This window comes from Eriocheir sinensis, chromosome 31, assembly GCF_024679095.1.
Source record: "Eriocheir sinensis breed Jianghai 21 chromosome 31, ASM2467909v1, whole genome shotgun sequence".
Classification (NCBI taxonomy): domain Eukaryota; kingdom Metazoa; phylum Arthropoda; class Malacostraca; order Decapoda; family Varunidae; genus Eriocheir; species Eriocheir sinensis.
The window spans coordinates 8,278,741-8,304,335 of NC_066539.1; the positions used below are offsets into that span (position 1 = coordinate 8,278,741).

The 25,595-nt window shown below is 40.2% G+C and overlaps 1 protein-coding gene and 1 long non-coding RNA gene across 8 annotated transcripts; one reads left to right on the plus strand and one right to left on the minus strand.

Annotated features, from left to right (window-relative positions):
* Positions 1 to 4,803: 4,803 nt before the first annotated feature.
* Positions 4,804 to 22,456, plus strand: LOC127005857 (probable inactive 1-aminocyclopropane-1-carboxylate synthase-like protein 2). Of its 6 annotated transcripts, XR_007758956.1 has the most exons (10): positions 4,805 to 5,235; positions 5,674 to 5,868; positions 8,180 to 8,344; positions 12,075 to 12,235; positions 12,638 to 12,773; positions 14,214 to 14,355; positions 14,472 to 14,648; positions 14,808 to 14,927; positions 20,917 to 21,111; positions 21,609 to 22,456. XR_007758956.1 is itself a non-coding variant. In XM_050875151.1 (9 exons), the coding sequence occupies exons 1-9, from the start codon at positions 5,068 to 5,070 to the stop codon at positions 20,976 to 20,978; spliced, it is 1,326 nt and encodes a 441-aa protein (XP_050731108.1). In that variant the 5' UTR covers positions 4,805 to 5,067; the 3' UTR covers positions 20,979 to 21,119. The 6 variants fall into 6 exon arrangements, 5 of the variants coding, with proteins under 5 accessions (XP_050731110.1, XP_050731108.1, XP_050731109.1 ...); XM_050875151.1 differs by lacking the exon at positions 21,609 to 22,456 and having other exon boundaries at positions 20,917 to 21,119; XM_050875150.1 differs by lacking the exons at positions 20,917 to 21,111; positions 21,609 to 22,456 and adding an exon at positions 16,149 to 19,553 and having other exon boundaries at positions 4,806 to 5,235.
* LOC127005858 (uncharacterized) lies at positions 12,780 to 25,274 on the minus strand. 2 transcript variants are annotated; one of them, XR_007758957.1, is made up of 4 exons: positions 24,920 to 25,274; positions 18,808 to 18,905; positions 14,500 to 14,617; positions 12,780 to 13,551 (listed from the first exon to the last, which is right to left on the minus strand). It is a non-coding gene; the product is annotated as an uncharacterized LOC127005858 (long non-coding RNA). The 2 variants fall into 2 exon arrangements; XR_007758958.1 differs by lacking the exon at positions 24,920 to 25,274 and having other exon boundaries at positions 14,496 to 14,617.
* Between the last annotated feature and the right edge of the window lie 321 nt (positions 25,275 to 25,595).

Here is a 25,595-nt window from a genome sequence, read left to right on the forward strand (position 1 = left end):
CCGAGAGAGAGAGAGAGAGAGATAATTATGTGCATGCTATAATGAATGTATTCCGTGATCTTTCATTTGTGTCATTCATCCTTATACGCGTGACGGGGAAACCACCACTTCCTCTGTTGTCTGTCTTCAACTTGTCTCACCGTGCTGCGTGTTGCTGCAGCTGCCTCAGTGAACAGCGGTCAATGTGTGTGTGTGTGTGTGTGTGTGTGTGTGTGTGTGTATACTACGGTCTGTTAATTTTGTTTACACCTGACGAAGAACTAAGAATAATAATCAACAGGTATTTTCTCCTCCTCCTCCTCCCTCCACACCTACACGTTTTTGTTTTGTTTTTCCTTCACCATCTCAATTTCCTCCTCCTATTCATCCTTCTCATCCTCTTACCTACTCGTTTTCATCTCCCTCCTCCTCCTCCTCCTCCCTCCACACTTATAATTTTTTTTTATTTTTTTTTTATTTTTTTCACCATCTCAATTTCCTCCTCCTCTTCAGCTTTCTCATCCTCTTACCTACTCGTTTTCATCTTCCTCCTCCTCTTCCTGCTGCTGATCATTCTCCCCCTCTTTTGATCCTCCTGTACTGTTCCACTCCTCCGCTTCTTCATAATCCTAATCCCCCAATTCTAATCATTCTCTTCATTCTTATCCCTATGATCGCTTTAAAATCGGCCTTATGCTTCCTATGTCTTCCGTCACCCCTCAGTCCCACCCACCCCCCAAAAAAAATGTTATCCCCCCCATCACAGCACTGAGTCTCCGAGCCTGCAAAATTTATCTCCCTCACGTATAAAATATAAAACCCTTCCAGCCATCTGCCGCGGGAAGGCATGCATGTGTGTCCTGAGCCGCAAATAACTGACAATTGTCCTTTACCGCGTTCGCTATACCCGGAGCAGAAGGACTCGAAAAGAAAATCAAGTAATATCTATAAACATAAACCGTTTTTGCTGTTTGTGATATGATTTATTTTTCTTTTCTTCTTTCTGGTCAGTGTTATTACCAGTCTTTCATTCCCCGTGCAAAGAAGGCATTGTGTGTGTGGGTGTAGATGTGTGATGTATGAAGTCAGTTTTCGAGTGGATTTGCTATAAACCCCCCTTTGCTTCTTTTAACATATATTTTTTTACCTCCACTGTGTACTTAAAGATAATCACCCCCGTGGAAAAAAAAAAAAGTATACGTTTGATGCACGAGTTTAAAGTATATCGGATCTCGTGAGCAGCTTCCAACACTTCGTCACGCTCGGGCAGGAGGAAAATTTAACTGATTACTTCCTCTGCCTGCCTGGGACTTAGTCGGAAATTGTGTAGATTTGTGTTTATGCAACGAGGCAAATGTGACTGATAAATTACCTTATCTGGTTAGCGTTCATGCTGCCCGTCATTTGGTGGCCACAAAACAATTTCCATTTACAAAGTCATTTCGTACTCGTCAGATTGCTCAGGACTTCCCGTGAACATTGGTTGTGAGCACCGGATAGCACCAGATCATCAAATTACAAGTAGGACGATCTACAGCAGATTGCCAGCGAAAACTGTACGTATACCTACACACTGGTTACATTATAAGACAATAATTACCTTCATGTCTACGTATACACTGCTCATATAGTAAGAACCTACCTACGCTTTTGTTTACACGCGAAGATATTAGTTGGTTACACGGTGATTGTAGGAGTGTAGCCGCTTCGGTCAGCATTACAGCGTTTCGTCTTTCGTATTCTAGCGAGTCCGAAAAAAGAAAAAGGTCCATTGCCTTGAACTCCTTTATTGTCTCATCTTGAAGTGGGTGCTGCGCCATTTAATCTTCGGTCATTAGTAATTACTTCTATCGTGTTGGTGATCTAAAAAATATTAAAAAAACGTATAACTGATTAAATTTTCTAGCGCTGTGGATGAAAAATACATCAAGAACGTGTTGACGGTAAACAGAAGCATATATGTGATTATTATTATTTTATTTATTTATTTATTTATTTATTGCAGTGAGTGGGAATTCCTTAGTCTGAATTCCAAAGCAAAATTAAAGCAGATGTTGTGGTTTATACGGTACACGCTGATGGAAGCAGTGATGTAGCCGCTGGAGCAATGGAGTGCCTCAACAGAGGAACAATCTTATAGAAAAGTATGATCGGAAACTAGATTATTGATGTCTCGCGACTCATTTTAGCGCCCTGGTGGTATATACTGACCGCCCTGTGTCTATCGGCTGGACCTTTTCGGAAAGATTCTATTCTTCAAAGTGTATTTTTTTTTCGACTTTATTCTCCAGAAACATCCTTTTTTGCGACCCCCACGTTCTCTCTCTCTCTCTCTCTCTCTCTCTCTCTCTCTCTCTCTCTCTCTCTCTCTCTCTCTCTCTCTCTCTCTCTCTCTCTCTCTCTCTCTCTCTCTCTCTCTCTCTCTCTCTCTCTCTCTCTCTCTCTCTCTCTCTCTCTCAACTAAACAAAATAATAAAGAAAAAATATCTGGGAAAAATTTAATATATATATATATATATATATATATATATATATATATATATATATATATATATATATATATATATATATAAGCTGAAATTTTAACTTACAAAAACGAAACGGCAATGGTCTCAAGTTAGACAAATCCAGATTCAGCAAAGACACAGGCAAGAATTGGTTCACAAATAGAATGGTGGGTGAATGGAACAGGCCTGACAGTCATGTTGTGGGTGCCAATACTATAGATACATTCAAGAAGAGGTTGGGTAAATTCATGGATAGTGAGGTAAGCTGCCTTGTATAGGCCAGCCGGCCTCTTGCAGACTCCTTACGTTCTTATGTTAACTCGTGACTTTTAACAGGTATCAAGTAATCGTTTGGTAATCGATTACTGAGAATTATGGTCGATTACTGAGAATTTTTGCCTTGTAATCTATGTAGTCGATTACGCCCACCACTATAGTCTTCAATATGCACGACGTCATGTATATATAAATGGTGTGTTGTGTGTGTGTGTGTGGGGGGGGGGGGGGGGGTATAAAATTGTAAAATTTTACTCTGCATCACTCGGCGTATCTGATGCAGTGTTAATTAGTTAAATATATAAGGCGAAATAAGAGTAGCATGTAAAATGTTCAGATTAATTTATTACAATACTCCTTTATTTTTCAGATGCTCACCATTTATGAAGTTTTTTTTTATTCGACTAGCACTACCATGACATGAAGATGTATGCAAACCGTGCAACTTTGTAACGCATCATCGCTTCTCTCGGAGTGCCTAAAAATGTATTCAAAGATCCCATCGTACAGTCCATTAATATAAAGTTGTTGTGTATGTGTTATGGTAATGAGGCACCGGAAGACGTTATAACAGTATATATAATTGGTGTCACCGCTCGAGTGGTGGCATGGTGGGGGTGCTCTGACACACTCGGGGAATAAGCCTAACTAGCTCAGTGAAAAGTCTAATTATGCCTAAAAGCGCCGCGCACAACCCTACACCCCACTCTGGAGGTGTTCGCCAGGCCGCCGTGAACTGCCCCAATAAGGAAACTAACACCATGCGTAAGTAGAGCGTCCTGGAACCGTCTAACCGTTGGGAAAGTTTTCAGACGCACGGAAAAAAAAAAGCTCCAAACCGTCTGCCTCATACTCTGCAAAGTAAATCAGGTGGGACGGGGCGTGAATCCTTTTATTATTATTATTATTATTATTATTATTATTATTATTATTATTATTATTATTATTATTATTCGTTCATTTAAGTGTTTTGAGGCCTCACTTTTTACTGGAAATGAATAGTAATTAATATATATATATATATATATATATATATATATATATATATATATATATATATATATATATATATATATATATATATATATATATATATATATATATATATATATATATATATATATATATATATATATATATATATATATATATATATATATATATATATATATATATATATATATATATATATATATATATATATATATATATATATATATATATATATATATATATATATATATATATATATATATATATATATATATATATATATTAGAAAATATGTACTTGAAACGAGATATCGGCTCGTTAATATTACCAGTCGATCGACCTGATTGTCATGATCTTGTAATGGTTATTATAAATGAGCTCGGACAACAAAATTAATGAAGCCTCAAAATACTCAAATTCCTTTAAAAAAAAGCTATTAAATGGAAAGACAAACTAAAATAGGATGCATCAATAAAGGAAATATTTACGGAGATAAGAGCTATTAAAACAACCCCCGCGGCTACATCATCGCCACTATACTTACAAACGAAAGATTAAACTCGTCCAGCCTCGCACATTGCATCGTATCGTATTGTCACCCAGCACTCCTAACTGTTATGAGTGCTGGGTGGGTGGGGCCAGATTATCGTACTCAGAGCCTCGTATTTACCAGTTTGTGAGCCATAGCTATTGCCAAGAGACACCAATATTTAACCATTTTAACGATAACTATATATGACGGCAGTTATTGGGATCGAGGAGGCAGTTTTGGGGTCGGAAATCGGCAAACATAGGAGGATGAGTACGACAATCTGGCAACGTTGAACGCGGAGAGGATTACAAGGTTTATATTTCCCGCTGCTGAGCCGTCGACTTGTTGCTCTTGTTACCATAAAGTGGGCGATGACAAAAATATGCATAACTACAAGCCACATATAAATACAAGAGACCTGTAAACATGACAATCTAAACACCGCAAAATGGATATATCTAAACCTAATACCATGATGTCGTACACGAGAGTAATTAGATTCATACATATTCATCCAATCAGCTGATCTTGACAGGAGAGGAGAAAGGGACCGAGGACTAGAGTCAAGTGGAAGGGGAGGAAGATAGGAGAGCCCCATAAAACACCCACGAAGAAGAAGAATAGGAGGTAGTTTGGACTCATCAAATCATATTCATCCAATCAGCTGATCTTGACAGGAGAGGAGAAAGGGACCGAGGAGGAGAGTCAAGTGGAAGGGGAGGAAGATAGGAGGTAATTTGGACTCATCATATCAGCAGCAACGTCACCACCTCCTTCGAGATGGCTGCGTGTACCCCCGAGAAGAGTGAGTTTGGGGAGGCCCTGAGTGAGCCTCCCCCGGACATGGTCTCCCAGCGGTCCCTCCAGACTCTGTCCTTCACCACCTTCTCCTCGGCCCTCGCCAAAAAGGTCCAGGACAACCAGTACCACCTCCATGACAACCCTGAAGTGAGTCCTGACCCTGAAGTTAATCTAGGCATGAGGCACGAGTTTTGTTTTTAGTAAAGGAAGCAGCTCAAGGGCAAAAAAAAAAAAAAAATGATTGGGTGATACCAAGTGATGCTTGTGAGGAAATTAATCACACACACACACACACACACACACACACACACACACACACACACACACACACACACACACACACACTTTGTATACCTAGTCAGAAGGAAGAGCTCATTAGGATAGTTGCAAAGTAGTACCCACATATTTCTTTGTTAAGGGGACAAGCGTAGGTGATTTTGCTTGGTTTATATATACTTCAGGTAGGTATTATATCCATATCAGCTTTTTTGTCAACATCTAAGCCAGACAACACCTGCTATATAATAAGTAAATGTTGTCTGTGACTGAATTAATGAAAGTTTATTTGTCATTACTTTTTTTCAGGGTGTGGTCAACCTGGCCATATCAATCAACCAACTCATGGAGGAGGAGGTGCTTGCTCAGGTAAACAAGGCACTCACGCTGACACACCGGCACCAGTACTACAACGACACCACTGGCATTCGGGAGCTGCGAGAGGCTTTGGCGAACTTTTTGACTCGCCACCACAAACCTAACAAAGCGATCAGTCCAGACAATGTAAGTTACTATGTCATTGTCCAGTGATGTTATTCCTAGCCTTCATAAGTAGTCATAGTCCATTTATTATCTATTTCTTCCTAGCTTTTTTTCTTAACCCGGTAGCAGCAGGGATCATGTTTCTTAATGGTCCCTCCAAGCGAGAAAAATGAGAAAAAAATCACCTCTCACACAAACCATTTCATAACATATATCAAAGCATTTGCGATCAGATTATGTATCATATATTTTTAGGGGTTTATATCGCTGCCTATTGTGCCGGTAGGCATCTTCCCGGTGGGGCCTGATGGTCGGCCCAAGGCTTCTTCCAGGTGGGGCCTGATGGTCGGCCCAGCCCGTTCTGGCGCAGGCGAGTGTTTATAGTGGCGCCATCTTGCATTGGCTCATGCTGCCCCCCCGGAACTCGTTCTTGATTCGCTTGGACAGCTTCCTTTAGAGTCCGGGTTGATGGGTGGTCTTCAGGACAGCATGTGGGTAGTTTTAAGCCACTCGGCGGTGACTGAAAAATCCGAGTGGTAGCGTGGGGATTCGAACCCGCGTCTTCCATCACGTGGTGAATGTGGGCCCAGTATGCTACCAGTTTGCCCACCGCCTGTTGCTGCTACACGGTAAAGCCACAAATTTGCCCCGTCGCTGCTACCAAGTTAAATGATAGAGGTCATAATATAAATCCTGGTAATTTTTATATCTGATAAAAATTTTAAAATAGAGATGTTTGCTGAACAAAGATTGGAAAATTAATAAAAGAAAAATCATTGGACCTTGCAAAGATGTGTTTTTGCCATGTCTCCTTCCAAAAAAAAATTGTAGGAGAGCAAATGAGTTACTGAAGAAGAGCATGATTCTGGGGTAAATAAGCTATCAGAATTTTTCAGTCAAAGATTACAGTACCGCAAAAAGTAGTTGTATAAGGTTTGCTGAAGATGAGTACATGGCAGACAGATGAGATAAAATAGGCAGTTAAGCGATTAAAAAAGAATATACAGTGGTGAAAAAGATTGGCTAGGGAAAGGAAAGAGAAAAAGTGAAGAATTTGGTAGGGGAAAGGAAATATCAGGAAAAAATATATTCAAAAGTCAAAAGAAATGGGAAGATAAGTGACTAATTTATTTAAGGGGAATGGTGGAGTGCTTGTTAGAAGGTAAAAGGAGATAAAAGAGGTATGAAATGGCCTCTGGTGCTTACATCATGTTAACAAATACTAAAATAGGGAGAGATGTAGTTGTGGAGTGGATGCTGTGGGTGTGTAATCTAGCATGGAAGCAGACTGAGGTGCCAGAGGACTCGAGAAAAGTCATTATCGTGTTACTGCTTGTGATTACTTTTGTTACAGTAAGCTAAAAGAACAGTATTTTTTGGTCTAATAGGTCTCCTCGAATTATGGGATTATTGGTGTATTTTTCCAGACTTGAATTTTCTTTTCTTGTTCATGACATTTTATTGTTTCATTATTTTTCTACAGTAATGTTTGGTATTCTTTATTAAATCTACACTAATACCATCTTATCTGTGAGCTTACCCTCTCTTCATACTTCTCAGGAGTACTTGAGATTGTATTTCACTAATTCTGCAATTTCTGTAGTATCTATTCTTACTTCGTTCTGAGCCTGGATGACTGAATGATGCAGTTCACTGTGAAGTTTATCAATCTTCATTGTTTCTTTCCTGTTGAGTTTACCTTTTTTTTCCCATACTTCTGGTTTTCTTATACCAAGTTTTCCATTAATTGTTTTTACTTTAGATCCCAATTCTCATAATTTGGAACATTCATATAAATAGTTTTTGTAAGTTCTACTACTTCTGTTTTGTCTCTAAAGGTGCTGTCATGGCTCTGCACATCTCCATCAGTAGTTTAGTTTCAGATGAAAGTTTACAGTGATTGGGTTTTTTACTCTTTTACTTCCTACTTTCAGAATTTTTGAAGCTTTTTAAAGATTCTTCAATGTCAAGATTTTCTGTGTTAAAAGCTGCATATTTGTTGTGGATGCTGACTGCAAATTCAGGTTTTCTGTTATGCGAGTTAATAAAAGTCTGTAAGTTGTTCTCTATTTCTTCCCACATTAATCCTAATTTTACATCTAATGATTCTGTGGTCACTACACCATTCACTTTGTTGAGTCCTGATACATTTTTCATTATTTATTTGTTTAATGTTCCATTATATCTGCATGTATGAAATTTGAGCATGGAAGTAGATCAATCAAGTGTTAGTACTAAAAAATAATACCATTAAAATATCTAACACATCTACGTACAGGGTATACCTCCACTTACTACTGAAAAATTATTGCATAACCTTTGCTTTCAACAGCTGTTGGTGATGAATGGCCTCACAGCTTGTTTCGATGCCCTCAGCCACACCCTCTGTGACCCCGGGGATGTGGTCATCACCCCCACACCTGTGTATGGCCGCATCTACACCAACTTTTACGATCGCTCGGGTGCCACTGTAGTTCCTCTTCATTGCTCAGAAACGGTATGTGTTGGTGTGTGTTTGGGTACATGCGTGCATGCACTCCTATCTGTCTGCTACATTATTACAATACAATATTATGAATGTCATACAGTATTTTGTTACAATATGAAAATAATGTAATAATAAATTAATTAATTATCTCTTGTAGCAGTGCACACACACACACACACACACACACACACACACGTGGAAAAGATTGAAAGAAATAAGAATCAAAGGAATAAAAAAGACTTTAAGATAGCAATAAATGAATATGTGAAAATAAGGAGGGAAGAAGAGAAAGGATACAAAAAGGATATTGTTGAAAAGTGTAAGGAGGAACCTAAATTGTTTTATAGATTTATAAATGGAAAAATCAAAACGAAGGAAAAAATAGAAAACTGAAAGATGGAAATAAGATAATTGAAGATCCTAAAGATATGACTGAGCTACTAAACAAGAGGTTTCAACAAGTTTTCCAAAAGAATCACAATTTAATGAACCTATATCTGTCTATCTATCTATAGACTTTGGCCAATGTCCCCCTATCCAAGGGGGGGGGTGCCCACTCTCGGCAGATGCTCTTTCACTCACACACCCACACAACCATTCATACCCACTTAATCCCGAGGGGCTTTAGGGTACTCACCGTTCCTGTACCACACGTGGGCCACATACAGCACAGTTACCGGGAACCTTCCACAGTGAGGCCCGACGGCGAAAACTGGTTTACCCCCACCGCTTCATCCACCGTACCCCACTCACACTTTCCCCACCTGAGCAGGCTCAAGTGTAAGGCAACCCCCTGTTCCTGCATCACCATTTACCCATCTACAATTGCTTTCCATTCACACCTATCTCTTGCACTCTCCCTTCCTTGCTCTACTGACAGACCTCACACACCCAGTGCTCTTTCCACTCCCTCCATCCAACCTCTTCTAGGCCTTCCTCTCACTCTCACCCCACTCACTTCAGCCTTCCACACCCTTTTCATCAGATGTTTCTTACCCATTCTTACCATATGCCCATACCAACTCAGCACCCTCTGATCCACCCTTTCAGACAGCTTTCTCACCACTTGTGTTCTCTGCCTCACATCCTCATTTCTCACTCTGTCCATTCTCGTTATACCTACCATACTCCTCAGGCACCTCATCTCAAACACATCCAACCTCTTCCTCTCGTCCTGTCTCACATTCCACGTTTCGGCCAGATACAGAGTTGTGGGCACAACTACTCCCTCATACAGCCTTCTCTTTAAATTCATCCCTAATGCTCTATTGCTCAATACACTCTTCATTTCACCCATACATTTACTTGCTTCTTTCACTCTGTTTCCAACCTCCACATCCACTCTCCCATTTACTGCTACATGCGACCCCAGTTACTTGAAGATCTCAACTTCCTCCAGTAGCTCCCCATTCAGCCTCACATTCATTCTGCCACCATCAGCATCCCTTACACATCTCATAACCTTGCTTTTTCCCACACTCACTCTCAACTTTCTTCTTTCACACACACTGCCAAACTCTGTCACCAACTTTTGTAGGCCCTCCTCACAGTCCGCCACAAGGGCAGTGTCATCCGCAAATAACAACTGGCTTATCTTCCACTCCCTTTCATTTTCACTCACCAGTGCCAAGCCCTCACCTTGCACTCTTATATTCATTTCCCTCACCACAAGATGATAAGATAAATGTTCAAATGGAGGAAGTAATAGTAACTAAAGAAGAGATATATAAAATAATGGAGGAGCTGGAAAAAAGGAAACCAATAGGACCGGATGGAGTTTCAGGTTTTATTTTGAAAGAATGCAGAAATCAGCTGGTTGGACCGGTATATGATATAAAATGCTCAATAGCAACTGGTAAAGTACCTAAGGAATGGCGAAGGGCTGAGGTGGCCCCTATATATAAAAGTGGGTAAAAGGAAGAACCTCTGAACTGCAGACCAATATCATTGACCAGTATAGTACAGTACTGTCTCCAGGATTGCGAGTTTCACATTTGCGATTCACCGAGTTTGCGTTAGGGACCCAAAAAAATCAATTTTTATTGAAAACTGAAATTGCGATATGACCTGAAAGGTCCTCGATTCCCATTCTCACTCTTAAGCTCTGTTCACACTGTGCCGACTCTGGGCCACGACTACCCACGACTCTAGGGTACAAGAGGTCTTGGGTGTTGATGTGAAAAGGTCGAGCATGTCTTGAAAGAGGTCTTGAGACTGTTGCCGAATGCTGCGCCAACATCATGACGGGAGTCTGGAGTCGTGAGGGTTAGAACGACATGCTGGCAACTAGTTGGCCGAATGTCCCAGAGTGTCGGCAAGACACCAAGACCCCAATAAAACCTCACCCCCCCTTCTTGGAGCCTGGGAACCAACTTGTCAAATGGAAAAGTTGCTGGGTTGTCGTGACCCAGAGTTGGCACAGTGTGAACGGAGCTTTACCCACCCCCTGGGCCTTTCCATTGGCCGTGGGAAGCAAAGTGAGTGGGATCCGGGCAGCCAGGCGCATGTGTGCGACCAGCCCCGACCGCGCACCGGGCCCAAGCAGCTGAGGGGGGGCTGATGATGGTGATGGTGATGATGAGTGTCAGCAGCACAGCCCCAGCATCAGCGCCACTCAAACAGCACCTTCATCGGGACCCATGCGTGTGTGGCTGTGCCCATCGTTGGCACATGTGGAACATGTGGAAAACAAGAACTGGCAAATTGAGAAGCCCAGACCCACAACAAACACAGCCACACACACACGGGCCCCGACAAAAACACCGTTCAGGCGGCGCCAATGCAAAGGCCACACCACTGACACTCATTATCACCATCACCATCATCAGCCGCCTGCCAGCTGCTTAGGCTCAGCGCACAGCCATAGCCATCTGCACACATGCGCTTGGCCACCCAGATGGGTGGCCCGGTCGAACCCGCAACCAGTGAGACGGGAAAGCCACTTCTTTACCAGTCGGCCAAAGAGGTAACCCCACTGGCAGAGTGAGTTATGGGAGGTTCGCCCATCAGGCAAGTCAGCACTACACGACTCCCCATTCCTATTTAGATTAATTTCTGTGTGTTGAGTTCCCATTTTCTCTGAACTTCGGAGAGCATGGGCCATCACTCTACTTGCTACCCACTCGGGGTAACACAACAGAACCACAGGAGAGGATGCCACCTTGCCACCAGTGAAACACCAGGATTTCTCTTTTCTCCACTCTCACATGACCACTGCGTGTAACGAAACACACGAGAAATTAATCCATACAAGGAAAGGTTTGCCGGCGCCGGGGATCAAACCCATGACCAGCGAGACGGGAAAGCCACTCCTTTACCAGTCGGCCAAAGAGATACCCCCCTGACAGAGTGAGTTATGGGAGGCTCACCCATCAGGCAAGTCAGCACTACAGTGGAATAAAATGGAAGAAGTAGATAACGAGGAGTTGCTACTAAGAGAAGTAACAAACACCAGCAACACACGAGGACACAGTAGAAAATTAGAAAAGGAAGATGCTTGAGGGACATAAAAAAATATAGCTTCCTGCAAAGAAACATAGAGGTTTGGAACAGACTAAGTGAGGATGTAGTATCGGCAGTGTGCACAACTTAAGGAAAAACTGGACAAGTACAGATATGGAGACGGGACCACACGAGCGTAAGCCAAGGCCCTGTAAAATTACAACTAGGTAAATGCACACACACACACAAAATCATTGTAGTATATTGTGTACTTATCTTTTGACTTTATGCTCACCAGAATGACTTTGCCCTTGAAGAAGATAAGTTGGAAAGTCTTATTAAGAGTCAACTAGATGAAGGAAAACGTGTACGTGTGTTTGTTCTCCTCCACCCGCACAACCCTCTGGGCCACACCTACTCCACCAAGCAGCTGCACAACATTATGGAGATTTGTGCTCAGTAAGTTACCATTGAAGAGGGAAACCTACTGATCAAGAAAACTGACATCATGAATACAATAACTTATATTTGAGAAATATGAGTGAATATTTGATTAATGTAAACATTAATTCGGTGATAGAAAATATAACAAGGAAGTGTCTTGAGTCTAATAGAAGAAAATAAGATTGTGTCTACTACCTCATCCTGTTACTCTGACAGGGGAAGGATTGTAATTGTTCTATTGTTATTACTCTAAAAAATGTGTACAATAGATATGCTATTGTTATGTATTACTATTACCTCATGTATGCCCAATTATCATATAAAATATTTAAACATGAAAGATGGTTATTGGGGTATATTTAAAGTCATATTTTTCTACTTTAATCAAATATATACTCATTAATATATTTTTTGCAGATACAAAATACATGTCGTGGTTGACGAGATCTATGCCTTCTCCGTGTATGATGAAGACACACAGTTCAACAGTGTTTTGGGAATGACATCGCTGCCAGACCCTCAGAGGACGCACGTGCTCTGGGGCTTCAGTAAGGTAAAGTGTTTCATTTCACTTACCAGCATTGCATTCATTGTCACAATCATTATTGTATTTCAATTTTTCCACCATTCTCACAGTTCAGGATTACCTTTTTTTTTCCCCCACTGTGGCAGACTGAAATTGCCACCGACTTTGGTTAGGGTCATGGTTCAACCATGTATTCCTTCTGCTTGAACCTTACCCATTTGTTTTCTTGCTTTTTTCCTTTCTCTACTTTTGTCCTTTGTTCTTTTGAGTCCAAGTTTATTGCTTTATTCTCTTCATTGTTATCATGCCTATCCTGGTTATTGTACATTTCAATGTACATTTTTTCTGCCACTCTTACCTGTCTTGTTGTTTTTTTACTTGACAATTTTATCTGTATCCTTTAACCCTTAAGGCGTGGGCTTATTTTGCCGTGCCTGTCCTCCCGCGCAGGCATATTCAGGCAAAAACATACCTCACTTCAACCTTTCATACCTTCACTCACGTAACTGAATGAAGTATCCTTGTAAAGTACATACCCTTACCTGTTTTTAACGTTAAGTTGAAGACTATAATGACCTTTGGTAGAGTGAGTACAGAATATTGATGTAGGATCACTGAGAGCACATTTTTATAAAAGACAGTTTTCCACCCCGAGTGGACTTCCCTTCTATGATTTAGTAATAAAAAGCATAACTTTTATACAGTTCATATGAACCACACCCAAAAAAAACTTAAATTCCAGGCTTTGTTGATGCCCTCGATGGGTGTTGAGGTCGAAGGGCCCCTATCTTGTGGATGAAATTCACTGGAAGGTGAGAAGAAGTGGTATGTCTAGTGTACATCTTCTCAAAGCTAACACAAGGCATACACTGACCAATAATTAGTCAAAAGAGCATGGTTGGGTATTGTTTGAAAGAAAACAATATGCTTACCCTACTTCAGCATCAACAAATTAAATTTGATGGCACGCTAAGTCAAAAAATGCCTTGTGGACTTTAGTCAGCACCCACGGTTTGAGCCCAGGCACCAGCTGTCGACACCCGCGCTTTAATGGTTAAAGCAAACAACTGATCCCTGCCAATCCCTGGCCTTCTTGCTGCTTTCATGCTTCTGCCACCCTTCAGTTTACTTTATCTTGTTCATGTCACATTGATAAATACCATTGACATTCCGGTTAAGGACTAGTTGTGTCATGTGTAAACTATCACACTCCTACAGTTTCTACTTTATTTCTTCTCTTAAAAGATTTTATGTCTAAAGTTGATCATTCCCATTCTTAGATGCTCTTGAAGCCTTGGACAATTTGTCATGTTCCTCTCAGAAACTTATATCACTATACTATGGTCTTTTGAAAACATCTTTATTCTTATATGGTATTTAATATGAGCTTGAAAAAATCTTTATTTTTATACGATATGTGCCGGCTGCATCTTACTTTTACAAGTATACATTTAAGCTTATCCTCAGGATTTTGCTGTTCCTGGGTTTCGTATTGGCGTGATACACAGCTTAAATCCATGGGTATTGTCCTGTCTGGGAACACTGTCCCACTATCACTCCAGTCCACCACTCACACAACATGCTGCTGCTACTCTCCTCAATGATGTAGGTAAGTTGCTGACATAAAGAAATATTACACAATTCTGCAAGCTAAAAGATCTGCATTCCAGTAGTCAGATAAGTCTGGTGTCAATGATATTTGTTACATGAAAACTGTTTTGACAGAGTGGTGTGACAATTTCTACATACCCACCAACAAAGAGAGGTTAGCTGCTGCGTACAAAAAGGTCTGCGAGTCCCTCCAGGGGTGTGGAGTGAAGGTTCACAAGGCTGTGGCAGGGATCTTCCTCTGGGTGAACATGCAGCCTTTCCTAGAGGAGTGCAACAAGGAAAATGAGTTGGGTGAGTTGAGAGAAAAAGTGTACTAGAAAAATACTAGAAAAAGCTGCAACATTTTTAGTCTGCTAGTTTGATGGGGGAAGTTTACAGGAAGTGAGGCAACTTGATTATCATAACGAATTTGTTTTGTCATTGTCCTAAAACTATGATGGGTATTTGCAGCCTTGTTCATGGCATTGCTGAAAGGTGGCGTGTGTGTGCTGCCTGGCCAGAAGCTGTACTGTGCCGACCCAGGATGGTACAGGGTTGTGTTTGCTGCCAAGGAGGATGCACTTGATGAAGGTAGGTGTTGCCAGTGTTCATAGTCAGAAATTATTAACTCCTTCAACCCAGAGTTACAAAGTTGTGTGCATAGGTGCAGTACTGGATCCAGCACGTACACAACACAGAGAAGCGTTGTTGTAAAAAAACACACGCTTCTTTTCAGAATCAGAATGAACTGCCGAATTAGTTTCATTCCTTAATAAAGGCTCTTAAATGGTTAAACATAAAAAGTTCTGCCCTTTTTTTGTACCAGTGTACTGTGCTGGCAGTGCCTATACTTATGCATTGCACTTGTCATTCAGGAATTGAGGATAAGAGGTGCAGTAGTAGTAATAATGATGTGGCTTGTCCCATAGTATTTTGTGTTTTCCACCATGAATAAGTTATTGATGATGTCAGTGTAATTGGCCTTGAAACTTTCAGATGAAAGATACCTGACACACTGCTTTTTCAATAGTCAAGATTATTTACATTAGACCACAAAAATTTTCCATGCAGGGCAAGTATGATGCCGCTGATGTGATCTGCATGGTAGTGGACATGAATGAGTTCAGTTATTTGCCTCATGATCTAGGAATAATATACTTTAATCCCTCCTGGTAGAATGGCATTTATCAGACTTTGCATGTTTCAATTAAAGATGTGCTTTAATTTTATTGAAAAGATTAATACCTAGAAGCTGCATGCTTTTCCCCAGAGCATTACTTTATTTGATATTTGAACACTGCACCACTTCAGTTTTAGCCACTCTTAGACCATCAGATAGTAAGCATGCAGAGTAATAAGCAGAACTTGAAGATGAGCCAGACAGGAACCAAAAGTTATTTAGAAAAAAATTCAGAAAGGTGTACATGAACCTGAAATCCGGGAGCTTAAATCAACAAAAGTATATTTAGATTTTTCTTATGTTTTGTGACCACGTTTTGCTTGTTATATTTTCCTCGAGACCTTGAAAAATCATTTGAAGCACTGAAACGTATAAATTGGCAATGAAGATGGCAATATACCACATGTTGACTGAATACCCTTAAAGGGAAGTACATTCATGTGCACATGAATTACATTAAGTTAAAGGGCAAGTTGTTCTTGAGGTCACTAGGGCATTATCAGCTTCATTGCCCAGACTTATGTGGATAATAAATACTTTTAAAAGGCTACTGGAGTTCTTACTAGTAATAGTCACTAGTGTAACAAGGAATCTCATTTATGAATTTACCCCAAACATTCATCATCTCACAGGACTGGCAAGAATGCAGGCTGTTTTATCAGAATGGAAGCTGAGAAAGGAAAGTAAAACTACATGATAGTATTTGGGTGGCCACAAGTGGCCATGATAAGCTGCCTGCCTTACCCTGGTCCTCCTTTCATGTGGCTTTTAAATCTCAAGGAATGGGGAAGCTTTATATCAAAACAATGATGAAAATACACTGATTTTTCTAAATATAACTATCCAAAAGATTTTTATTTTTTTTTTTTTCCCACTTCTTTTTTGAGGTTCATGGTGTACTGGAAGTAACAAAATCCAAATGACAAACTTTACTTTATTTTCACATTCAAGAAAAGCAGCCCTGTTCCTTTTTTTGCAGCTTCAGACTTGTTGCTTTCTTGACTCTCCCAAGGGTCATGGCAGTAATGCCATTCATTGTGGAATACAAATTTTTGGTGTTATAAACGTCAAATGTTTTATCAGTGCAGCTATTGATTTTAACACTATGCAAGAATACTGATAGTCATGATATGAGGATAATTAGTCATAATACAAGAATTATAAAATTTTCAGCACAGCTTAGACATTGGGCTGGCTGCTTAATTTTCTGCTTGTTTAAAACTTTTGCATTCATTCTGACTGCATGCTTTTTCAGTTTTGATATACAAGAGTGCACACAAACTAATTTGCTCCAGTATCCTTGACCATAGGTATTGTTGAAAGAGACCATGCTGGCAACACCATACAGTTTGAACTCAGCACAATGACATTCTCAGTTAAGTTAGACTGAGTACTTAAGACATTCTCTATAGCACTAATGTTGTAACCTACCACATTATCTTATGCTTTTTGTTACAATGAAGGATTGTTAAATTTTCGTTACATGTTTGTGAGAGGGAGCAGGACCATCAGCATGACCCTTCCGGTGTTTCATATTCTCCTTTTCTTCCTCCTGAGCCTGGCAAGCTGGATCTCCTCACCTACACATTCCTTTCTTTAGCTACCTCTGTCTGCTACCAAATGGGACATCAGCTTTTAACAAGTAACAGTGCATCTTATAACTTGTAAGGTGACTTTTCTTATTAACCCCTAGAGGCTGGGTGACTTACTAGTATGTCAACTTTGTGACGGCTCAAAAGCTGGGCAACATGTATGTACATAATTAGAATTCTTATTTGAGTTTGAGCTCATCAGTAATCTCTTAATTGTCTAAGGGCTGCTTTCACAGTCGTCTGGTACGCACCTTAACCAAATGGTCCTACCATCCTGGTAGCAGCTGTTACCATTGCCTCGATCCGCTTTCACAGTCGCTGTTTTCGTGGTATCGGCGACTACCAGCGTGGTAATGATCATGAGAAGACGAAGCCGCATGATTCGGCAGTGTTGGTATGCCGGAGCGGAGGGAAATGTCTACATTACATCAGCTGAGCGGAGGATTATAAAGGATAAATGTGAAAAATAAACGTACAAAAAGTATACATGAAGAACAAAATTAAAAAAATAACTGTGAAGAATAAATATGATGATAATAATATGTGGAATGTCTCGCTGTAATACACCACTCAAATCTGCTGATAGCCTAATGTTTCCTAGGGATAATAGGTGAAAAAAAAAAATATATATATATATATATATATATATATATATATATATATATATATATATATATATATATATATATATATATATATATATATATATATATATATATATATATATATATATATTACATTTGTTCATTATTCACACTTATTTAGCAGACTTCACATTTATATTTTACATAACAGGGCTGATTTCCTTATATGTATGAAACATGCATACATATGGGGCTATCTAGAATAATACAAAAGTTTGACCAAGAAGGCATTACAGGTGACAAGTATTAAAGTCCTCCCTTCTCCTTTGTTGTGTATTTTGCAATAATAAACCATCAATCAATCAAATTGAAATTCTCAGCAGGACATTTACTGTCAGCAGGTGAAGTGAGTTCATGTCATTCAAAGTCTTCTAATTTTTTTCTCATTACCATTGAAGCCATACAATGTGTTGCTGTATGGTGTAATATTTTTTAACAGCCATTTAAATAAATAATATAACCACTTGAGGGTAAGAATTTGTATTATTTACTAATTAATGTCATTGGTAAGCTCCATTGGGGAGCCCCCGCGGCTACCAGAGCTCCGTTACCAGAGGTTCCAATCTCTGGTACTGATGCAAACAAACAGCGCCACAAAAGACTGTGAAAGCGGATTTCTTGTTGGAAGCGGCGATCACTGCTCATTGGTAACGATCAAAACAAACGAAAGTGACTGTGAAAGCGGCCATAAGCCTATAAATACACTAAACAGGGGGTAGATTTCACTGTACATGTGGTGTTGATATTGAAGTATGTGGTTGACTTTCTAATGTTTGCATGAGAGCACTAGCCTCACCCAACAATGTGGGAGTGAGAAGCTAGTTGTTTCTGCATACTGGAGGACTGAAGTAAATGATGACACTGAATATTTCTACTTCAGCAGTTTTCATTTAATTTGAAGTGGAAGACTTGTCAGTTTGAGCAAAAATGCCCAGCTTGTGTGCACGGCAAATATCAAACCCGCCCAGCCTTAAGGGGTTAAGACCCTTTAAACTCCTTATTCTATATTTTCAAGTTTGATGCAGAGATGCATCCCAGACTCCAGAGTGACTTACTTGATCAAGACCTTCCATGCTACTTTTTTGTTGTTGTTCTTAATGTATGGTTACAGTTAGGCATGGTTCATAGTCCTCAAGTCCAGAGTAGCATTTACCTGCAAGAGATTCATGAATGTATATAATGTCATCATTGAAAATAAGTTAAAGCATGAAAACAGCTTTACTGAAGAAAAATATATCCAGCTAGACCATCAAGAAATCTTATGGATAGTAGTCTTAAGTGTTGTGTCACCTTCAGTGATTGATCCCAACAGTACTCATAAGATTAGTGTGTCATGTGTTAGTACCTAATGAAGAGACATATTAGTCTTCACTGCAGGCACAGTACTATGGTGAATGGTGAAAATATTCTTAGAAAACTGGAGATATTCGGGCAGTGTTGAGAGACTTTCCAAAGATGAGTTAATGGGAGTGCATTGCAGGGAGGAGTTGAAAAGGACCTAGGGCCATCAAATTGATGAAAATAATTGTTTTTAAAGGCTCTGCTTTTGTTTTCTCTGCTCCTTTGAGAAAAATATCCTTATGCGCATCCATGCACGCACACACACATGCACACAAGAAAAAGTTATGCTTTTGGTTCAGCTACACACACCAACTAAATTCATGTTTTTGGTTCTGCCTAAAGACTCCTGGTGTGTTAGATGCTTGAGGTATTACCGTTACATGATATTTGTTGCCAGTTACCAGAAGATAGAAGTAATAGTTTAGATTTTTGTACATTCTTAATAAATTTGTGACCAATATCAGTATTGTATTAATCATCAGTTTCAACATTGAGTTTCCATACTTGAGTAAGTTATTCAAGTTATGCCAGCTTTAATCCTCAAACACTCTTTCATCCTGGAAAGAGGTGAAACTTGGTCTTTAGCCTTTCAAATGATGAGATGCTGGCACTTTGCTATGAAATGAGATCGGGGCTGAATTTTTTTATTGTGCCTTCATGGAGTAGTGGTTTGCAAGACTAGCCACAAATTCACAGGCTTACATTTGAATTCTTGCCTGGGCAGCCAGTGTGCACTCCACCCACCTTCTTCAAGGATGGTCAATACATGAGTGCCTAAGGAAACCTAAGGAAAGTAAAATGTTAACATGAATGTTACACTCGTCCTGTGTCCCAGGAAAACATTTTCTCACCTACCACAAGCTCAAGGACCAATGGACAGAAATGAGCACCAAGACTACGGGCAGCTATAATACTATGTATCTACTGGCAATACTAGTGTCACTGACCTTGTTTTTGCTGTTAATGCAGCATATGCTAATTCGCCATCATTGGAGATTCTCTTGAGGCATGAGAAGAGTAAATTATTGGAGTTTAGTTCTCCTTGGCCCATACCAAGGTGCAGGTCTTTGAAAGTTTGCTAAAAGAAGCAGAACAATCTGTTCCACGCATGTGGCGACAACATCACAGTTTTGGAAATATTCACATCAAGAAGTCTTACAACAGTATCATGGACTTGCTCAGCATGAGTATATGTGCAGAACAAAGATTTGATTTCCAAGTTGCTTGTGCTCTATTTTATTCTGTGTCTGAGACATGGACACCATAAATTATTATAATTTGAAAAGGGAGATTGACACCTTTGGTAATAAATGCCCATGCAGAATCATGGGTTATTGTTGTTATGGCTGTGTGTCAAACCAGCAATTAATCCATAAGACTGAACTGAGACCATGACCATGAACACCATGTCTGGCTAACAGGCATGTGGCATACTACCAATAAGTCCACCCTGCTCACCAGGTTGAATAATTTTTTGTATGAAACAACTGTGTGGAAGGAGGCCAAGGGGTAACCCAATAAGCTTTTCCAAGTTGATGGATCCTGCAAGGTTACTTGTGTAAGATATTGGCCTGCATGGAGACTTGCTCAGAGGGACCCCCCGTCAGTGAGGCTGTAGGGTGGGAAAGGCATCGCACCTCCCACTGAATGCTCCTGTTCATTGATTAATACATTAATTAAATTACTACTAAATTTTTTATACTCTCATCTTCAAAGAATACCTTAAAATCTCTCTGGGAAAAAAAAAATCACATGCCTATATCCACTGAAAAAAAAAAAGTAAGTTAAGCATGTTAAACTCATAGTTGTTGCTCATTCACCAGCACCAGTTAACCAAAGAGTCCGTCAACTATGGTGTGGAAGGAGCTCCTTCACTCCAAGTTGAGGCAAGAGGAGCATGGTGTGGGTGGGCCTGTGCATCACCACGACTAGTCAGAAGTGAAGCTGGATAGCTGGAGAGTATGGAGTACCTGACATTACCTCCAAGAAAATAATGTTAAGAAACTACTAGAAAAATGGTATGGACTTTACAGGCAAGTAACCCAACTAATATTATATTCATAACTCTATGCTATTTTTTTATTTCTGAATGTGTAGTTATGTTTAACCACATCAGAATACCATTTTGACATTCCTTTCATGGCTAAGAGATGAAAACACATGCCTTTTAACTAAAATATGAAAGTGGAAATGGTTAGAAACTCATTTTTAAGTTAACAAATGTAATTATAGCAATCTAATGGATAGTGAACAATATTCTAAAACAGTAACCTACTGCTGCTCAATTGGTAAAGATCTATTAGCAAACTAACAGGACATGGGCCCACCTTAAGCTAATGGACAGTATTGGATAGCAAGTATTTTAGTGGCATGAGTGACAGGAGTAAGCCTTGGTTTTGGTTGGGAAAGGCCTCTTGACTCAGAGCTCTCTTCCTCTGCAGTCATTCATGCCCTGGCTGGTTAGTTCTCTTTCTCTCCCACACTCTTTCATTCTAATTTCCCACGCTCTTTCCAGGAGAGAGGACCTCCTAGCTCCTGTTTTTGGTTTGAAGGCAGCCTGAGTGGTACAGATGTGGTGCCTGCCTGTAGCGCCAGACATGGGATTAGACAGGCTCTGCATACGAGCTTCTGAAACATCTTACCTATCTAATGAACTCAGGAGGCTGAAGGTAAATACATTAGGACTCTGAGATGAGGAGGCTAAGAGCACAAGCAAAAGTACCCATATTAGGAAGGTAGTTACAGGCATTGCCGACCAACTACAGCCACATATGGTTGGGGCCCAGTCCAGTTAATGGGCATATATTGCAAGTGAGGCTGAAGCACACCTTGGGCTTCATGTTTCTTACATGATTCTTCCACTTATACACTAGCATACACCTCAAATAATTTTGACCTTGACTTGATGAGCAGTTCCCTTACCCAACTTTTGTCATAAAAACATTCATCCCTCACCTCCTCAGGATTAGCCTGTGCTTAAGAGAGGTGACTGCTCTAATCCTTCAAACTACCGCCCAATAGCTTTACTTTCTTGTCTTTCTAGAGCATTTTAAACAATCCTTAACAGGAAAGTTCTTAAGCATCTTTCAACTTCTGACCTCTCTGATTGCCAGTATGGGTTCTGCAAGGAATGTTATACTGATCTACTTACTTTCTTAACTAACTTCTGGTCATCTCTTAGCTATTTCTGTGAAACTTTTGCATACTATTTCTGTATTTCATTCGGTTTTCCAATGTCTGGAAGGTTGTTCAGTAAACTGGTGGGGAGAATCAACTTGTTTGATTTATAAAAAAAAAATCCAGGTGTTTTGACTTTCATTAACATAGAAATTTTTGGAGGGGCTGGAATCAAATCTAGGCCCTCAGAATAGAATTCAGGAGTCACTGATGAACTAAGAGGTCACTGCGCCAGAGGCCACATCTGCAGCACTAACCTGATGCCCCAGCCTGGTACTGTGGACACGAGGGTGAAGGTGAGCACACTCACACTCCTAGTCACTGGACATGCTTTCAATCAACCTGCAATGGCACACACTGTATATGTATATTAGAGAAACTGCAATAATGCAGTGAAAAAATCATGTAATGTAACACCACTGAGTGCCAAGGATCAAACCTGGGCCTTCTGATTAGAAGTCAGGGCAGCAAACCTAACTCTCACTCGTGGTAGCTGGAGACACTTTAAATCAACCCCAGCTTTACAATATCTACCTTAATTGTGCCACTGTACAATTGAAGTGTAGCACCCATTTACAGTCATTGCCGGCCCAATGTCATCTATTCCAAAAGTGATGCAACCTGGTTTTGATGTAGTCCGAACATAAATTATGCCTTAAAATGACTAAAAACATTGAAAAAATAGTGTGTATATGTATATACCATATGATTCTCAGAGGTGGGCAAGTGCGGTAGTACCGCATCACAAAAAAAGTACCGCACTACCGCAAAGTTTCTGAAAATACCGCACTACCACGGACCGCACTAAAAAATTCTGCGGTACTTTTTTTCGGTACTTTGAAAACTATCGAAGACGACATTTGCAGCGCGGCATGCTCACAGATTTATTTATTTATTTTATTTTTTTTTTTACAATAAATCGGACTCAATCTTTATTTTACATTATTTCATTCTCATTTTCTCTCTCTCTCTCTCTCTCTCTCTCTCTCTCTCTCTCTCTCTCTCTCCACTTTTTCTTTTCTTTCTCTTATTATTATGTGTGTGTGTGTGTGTGTGTGTGTGTGTGAAAACCTCCCTGGAGAGCTGAGCATCTTATTAGTCCAGCCCTGGGTAATCCCTAGGCCGATAAGGGAATCACCCCCTCGCTTTCTATTCTCCTTCCTATGCGCGCAACAGACACAAATAGGAAAGAACCGCGGCGATATTTAGGTCTTGTTCTGCCCGCCCCGTGAAGATAATTAGGAACTCTGTCCGTTTGCACTAAGGCATTCAAATAAAAGTCCACGCCCTGTGGGGTAACAGTTATTATAAAAGCCAAATGTACCTCGGCCCTGACAGGATCTATGGCCCCACAACGCTTACATCCACATCCGGCCTGATTAACGAGACTTGGAAGTCCTGACGAACTAGTTTCGGTAAGTATCAGTGCTTTCACGGTCTAGACCGTGGGAACTTCACCGACTCGTGTTACGTTGTTGGCGGAATAAATATAATTGTGATTGTTAAAGCCCGACACTCCTACTTCCTTCCACTTCCCGAGTTATTCTTTCATTCATGCCAGCATTAAACACGAGCAATAAGTATCAACTGGAAATAAAACTTCTGGGGGTAGAAGTGGACGTGACCCCCCATAGGAAGGTTATAATCCTATATTCACTTGTCAATACGTGTTCGACCATTGATCGACACCCCGAACGTTTACTATTTCGCTTTTCCCATTGATGTCGTGTATTGTAAAGTCAAAGAATTAACAAGTGTTGAAGTTAGATTTATATCAAACTGCTCATGTTGAAAAATAATGGTTCAACGATTCACTAGTGAACGAAAAAACTGCTACATACCGACACAAGCACAAGCAACCCCAGCTTCCCTACCATGAGAACAAAGCTTCATGTGAACGGAAAGAACTAAGAACGGAAACGTATTGCTCAAGACAAAATTCCCACATCCTAGCCAGAGCAATGGTCTTCAGTCGACTGCAACGATTGTGCCCACGAACGACCTAACTAGCTTGAAACAACTTAAGAGGAAATGTAAATGCTGGAATTGTACAACGGTTTATACACCCGCAGAATAATTGGACAACTAGCATCACCGTAACATCAAATTGACACCCCCCCCCTCCTTATGGACGACGACATCCTATCACCTTTAGTAACACCATAGCACACATCACCTATCGTTTAACCTTCAAACCTAATAGGCACATTTAAAAAAATATTATATATATATATATATATATATATATATATATATATATATATATATATATATATATATATATATATATGGCGCGGAAAAAAAATATAGGGTCACGAATTAATAGTGCCGATGGATATAGACAGTGGTTTTGTAATATTCAAGTTTTCATATTGGGGCTATCATTGGCGGATCACAAGTTTTAAGGCTATTTCTTTATTTAGCGTCTCTAGCACTTAATATTTCCATTACTAAAACATACTTACAAATACTTTACTTTCTTATAATGCACAGCATTAGTGGCAGTTTAATCCATTTGGAAAACTCCATATCAGGCTATTATTTTAAGGCTATTTCTTTATTTAACGTCGCTAGTACCCTAAATATCTACATTATCAGATATATATGAAACACAATCACTACCGGTGTCTCTCAACCGCCAAAACTCACAGTGAATGGTGTCGTCCTCTCTCCGTCCCTCCGATCATCCTCTCGTTTTCTCCACAACCACCCGCGCCGCCTACTCTGTCCAACTGACTCCCTTGCTCTCACGGCGGCTTCACTTTGCTGAGCTTCGTTTGGTTTTGAAGCCGTTTCGAACAATTCGCAGTCCATTAATTACACTTCGCCTATCACCAACTACACCAAACTCCGCCAAGTATAAGAAGGACATTATCCGAACATTATTTTTACAGATTGAAACAGTCGATGCATTGGAGGGTGTATGAATATGGGAATTGGTGCATAGTCTCTCTCTCTCTCTCTCTCTCTCTCTCTCTCTCTCTCTCTCTCTCTCTCTCTCTCTCTCTCTCTCTCTCATTAATTAAGTCCAAACACAACATTTATTTCCCCACACACACAGACGGAATCGATCAATTATCACCCACGTCAGCGCAGGAACTAAAGTAGAACGGTAAAATACCTGCTGAGGTTTTCCTACTTCGTCTAGGACTAGTTGCTTTGATTGGCCGGGTCGGAAGTGTGTCAAGGGGGCGGGGCAGCATGGTGAGTTGCGGGTTGCGAGTCTGCGTCACTTCACTTTCACCGCCGCCGCTGCCACCTCTTCCACTGACCCCTTGGTATTCTCCGGGTCCTTTCCCGAGTTCTTCCCGCAAGTCGCAAATTG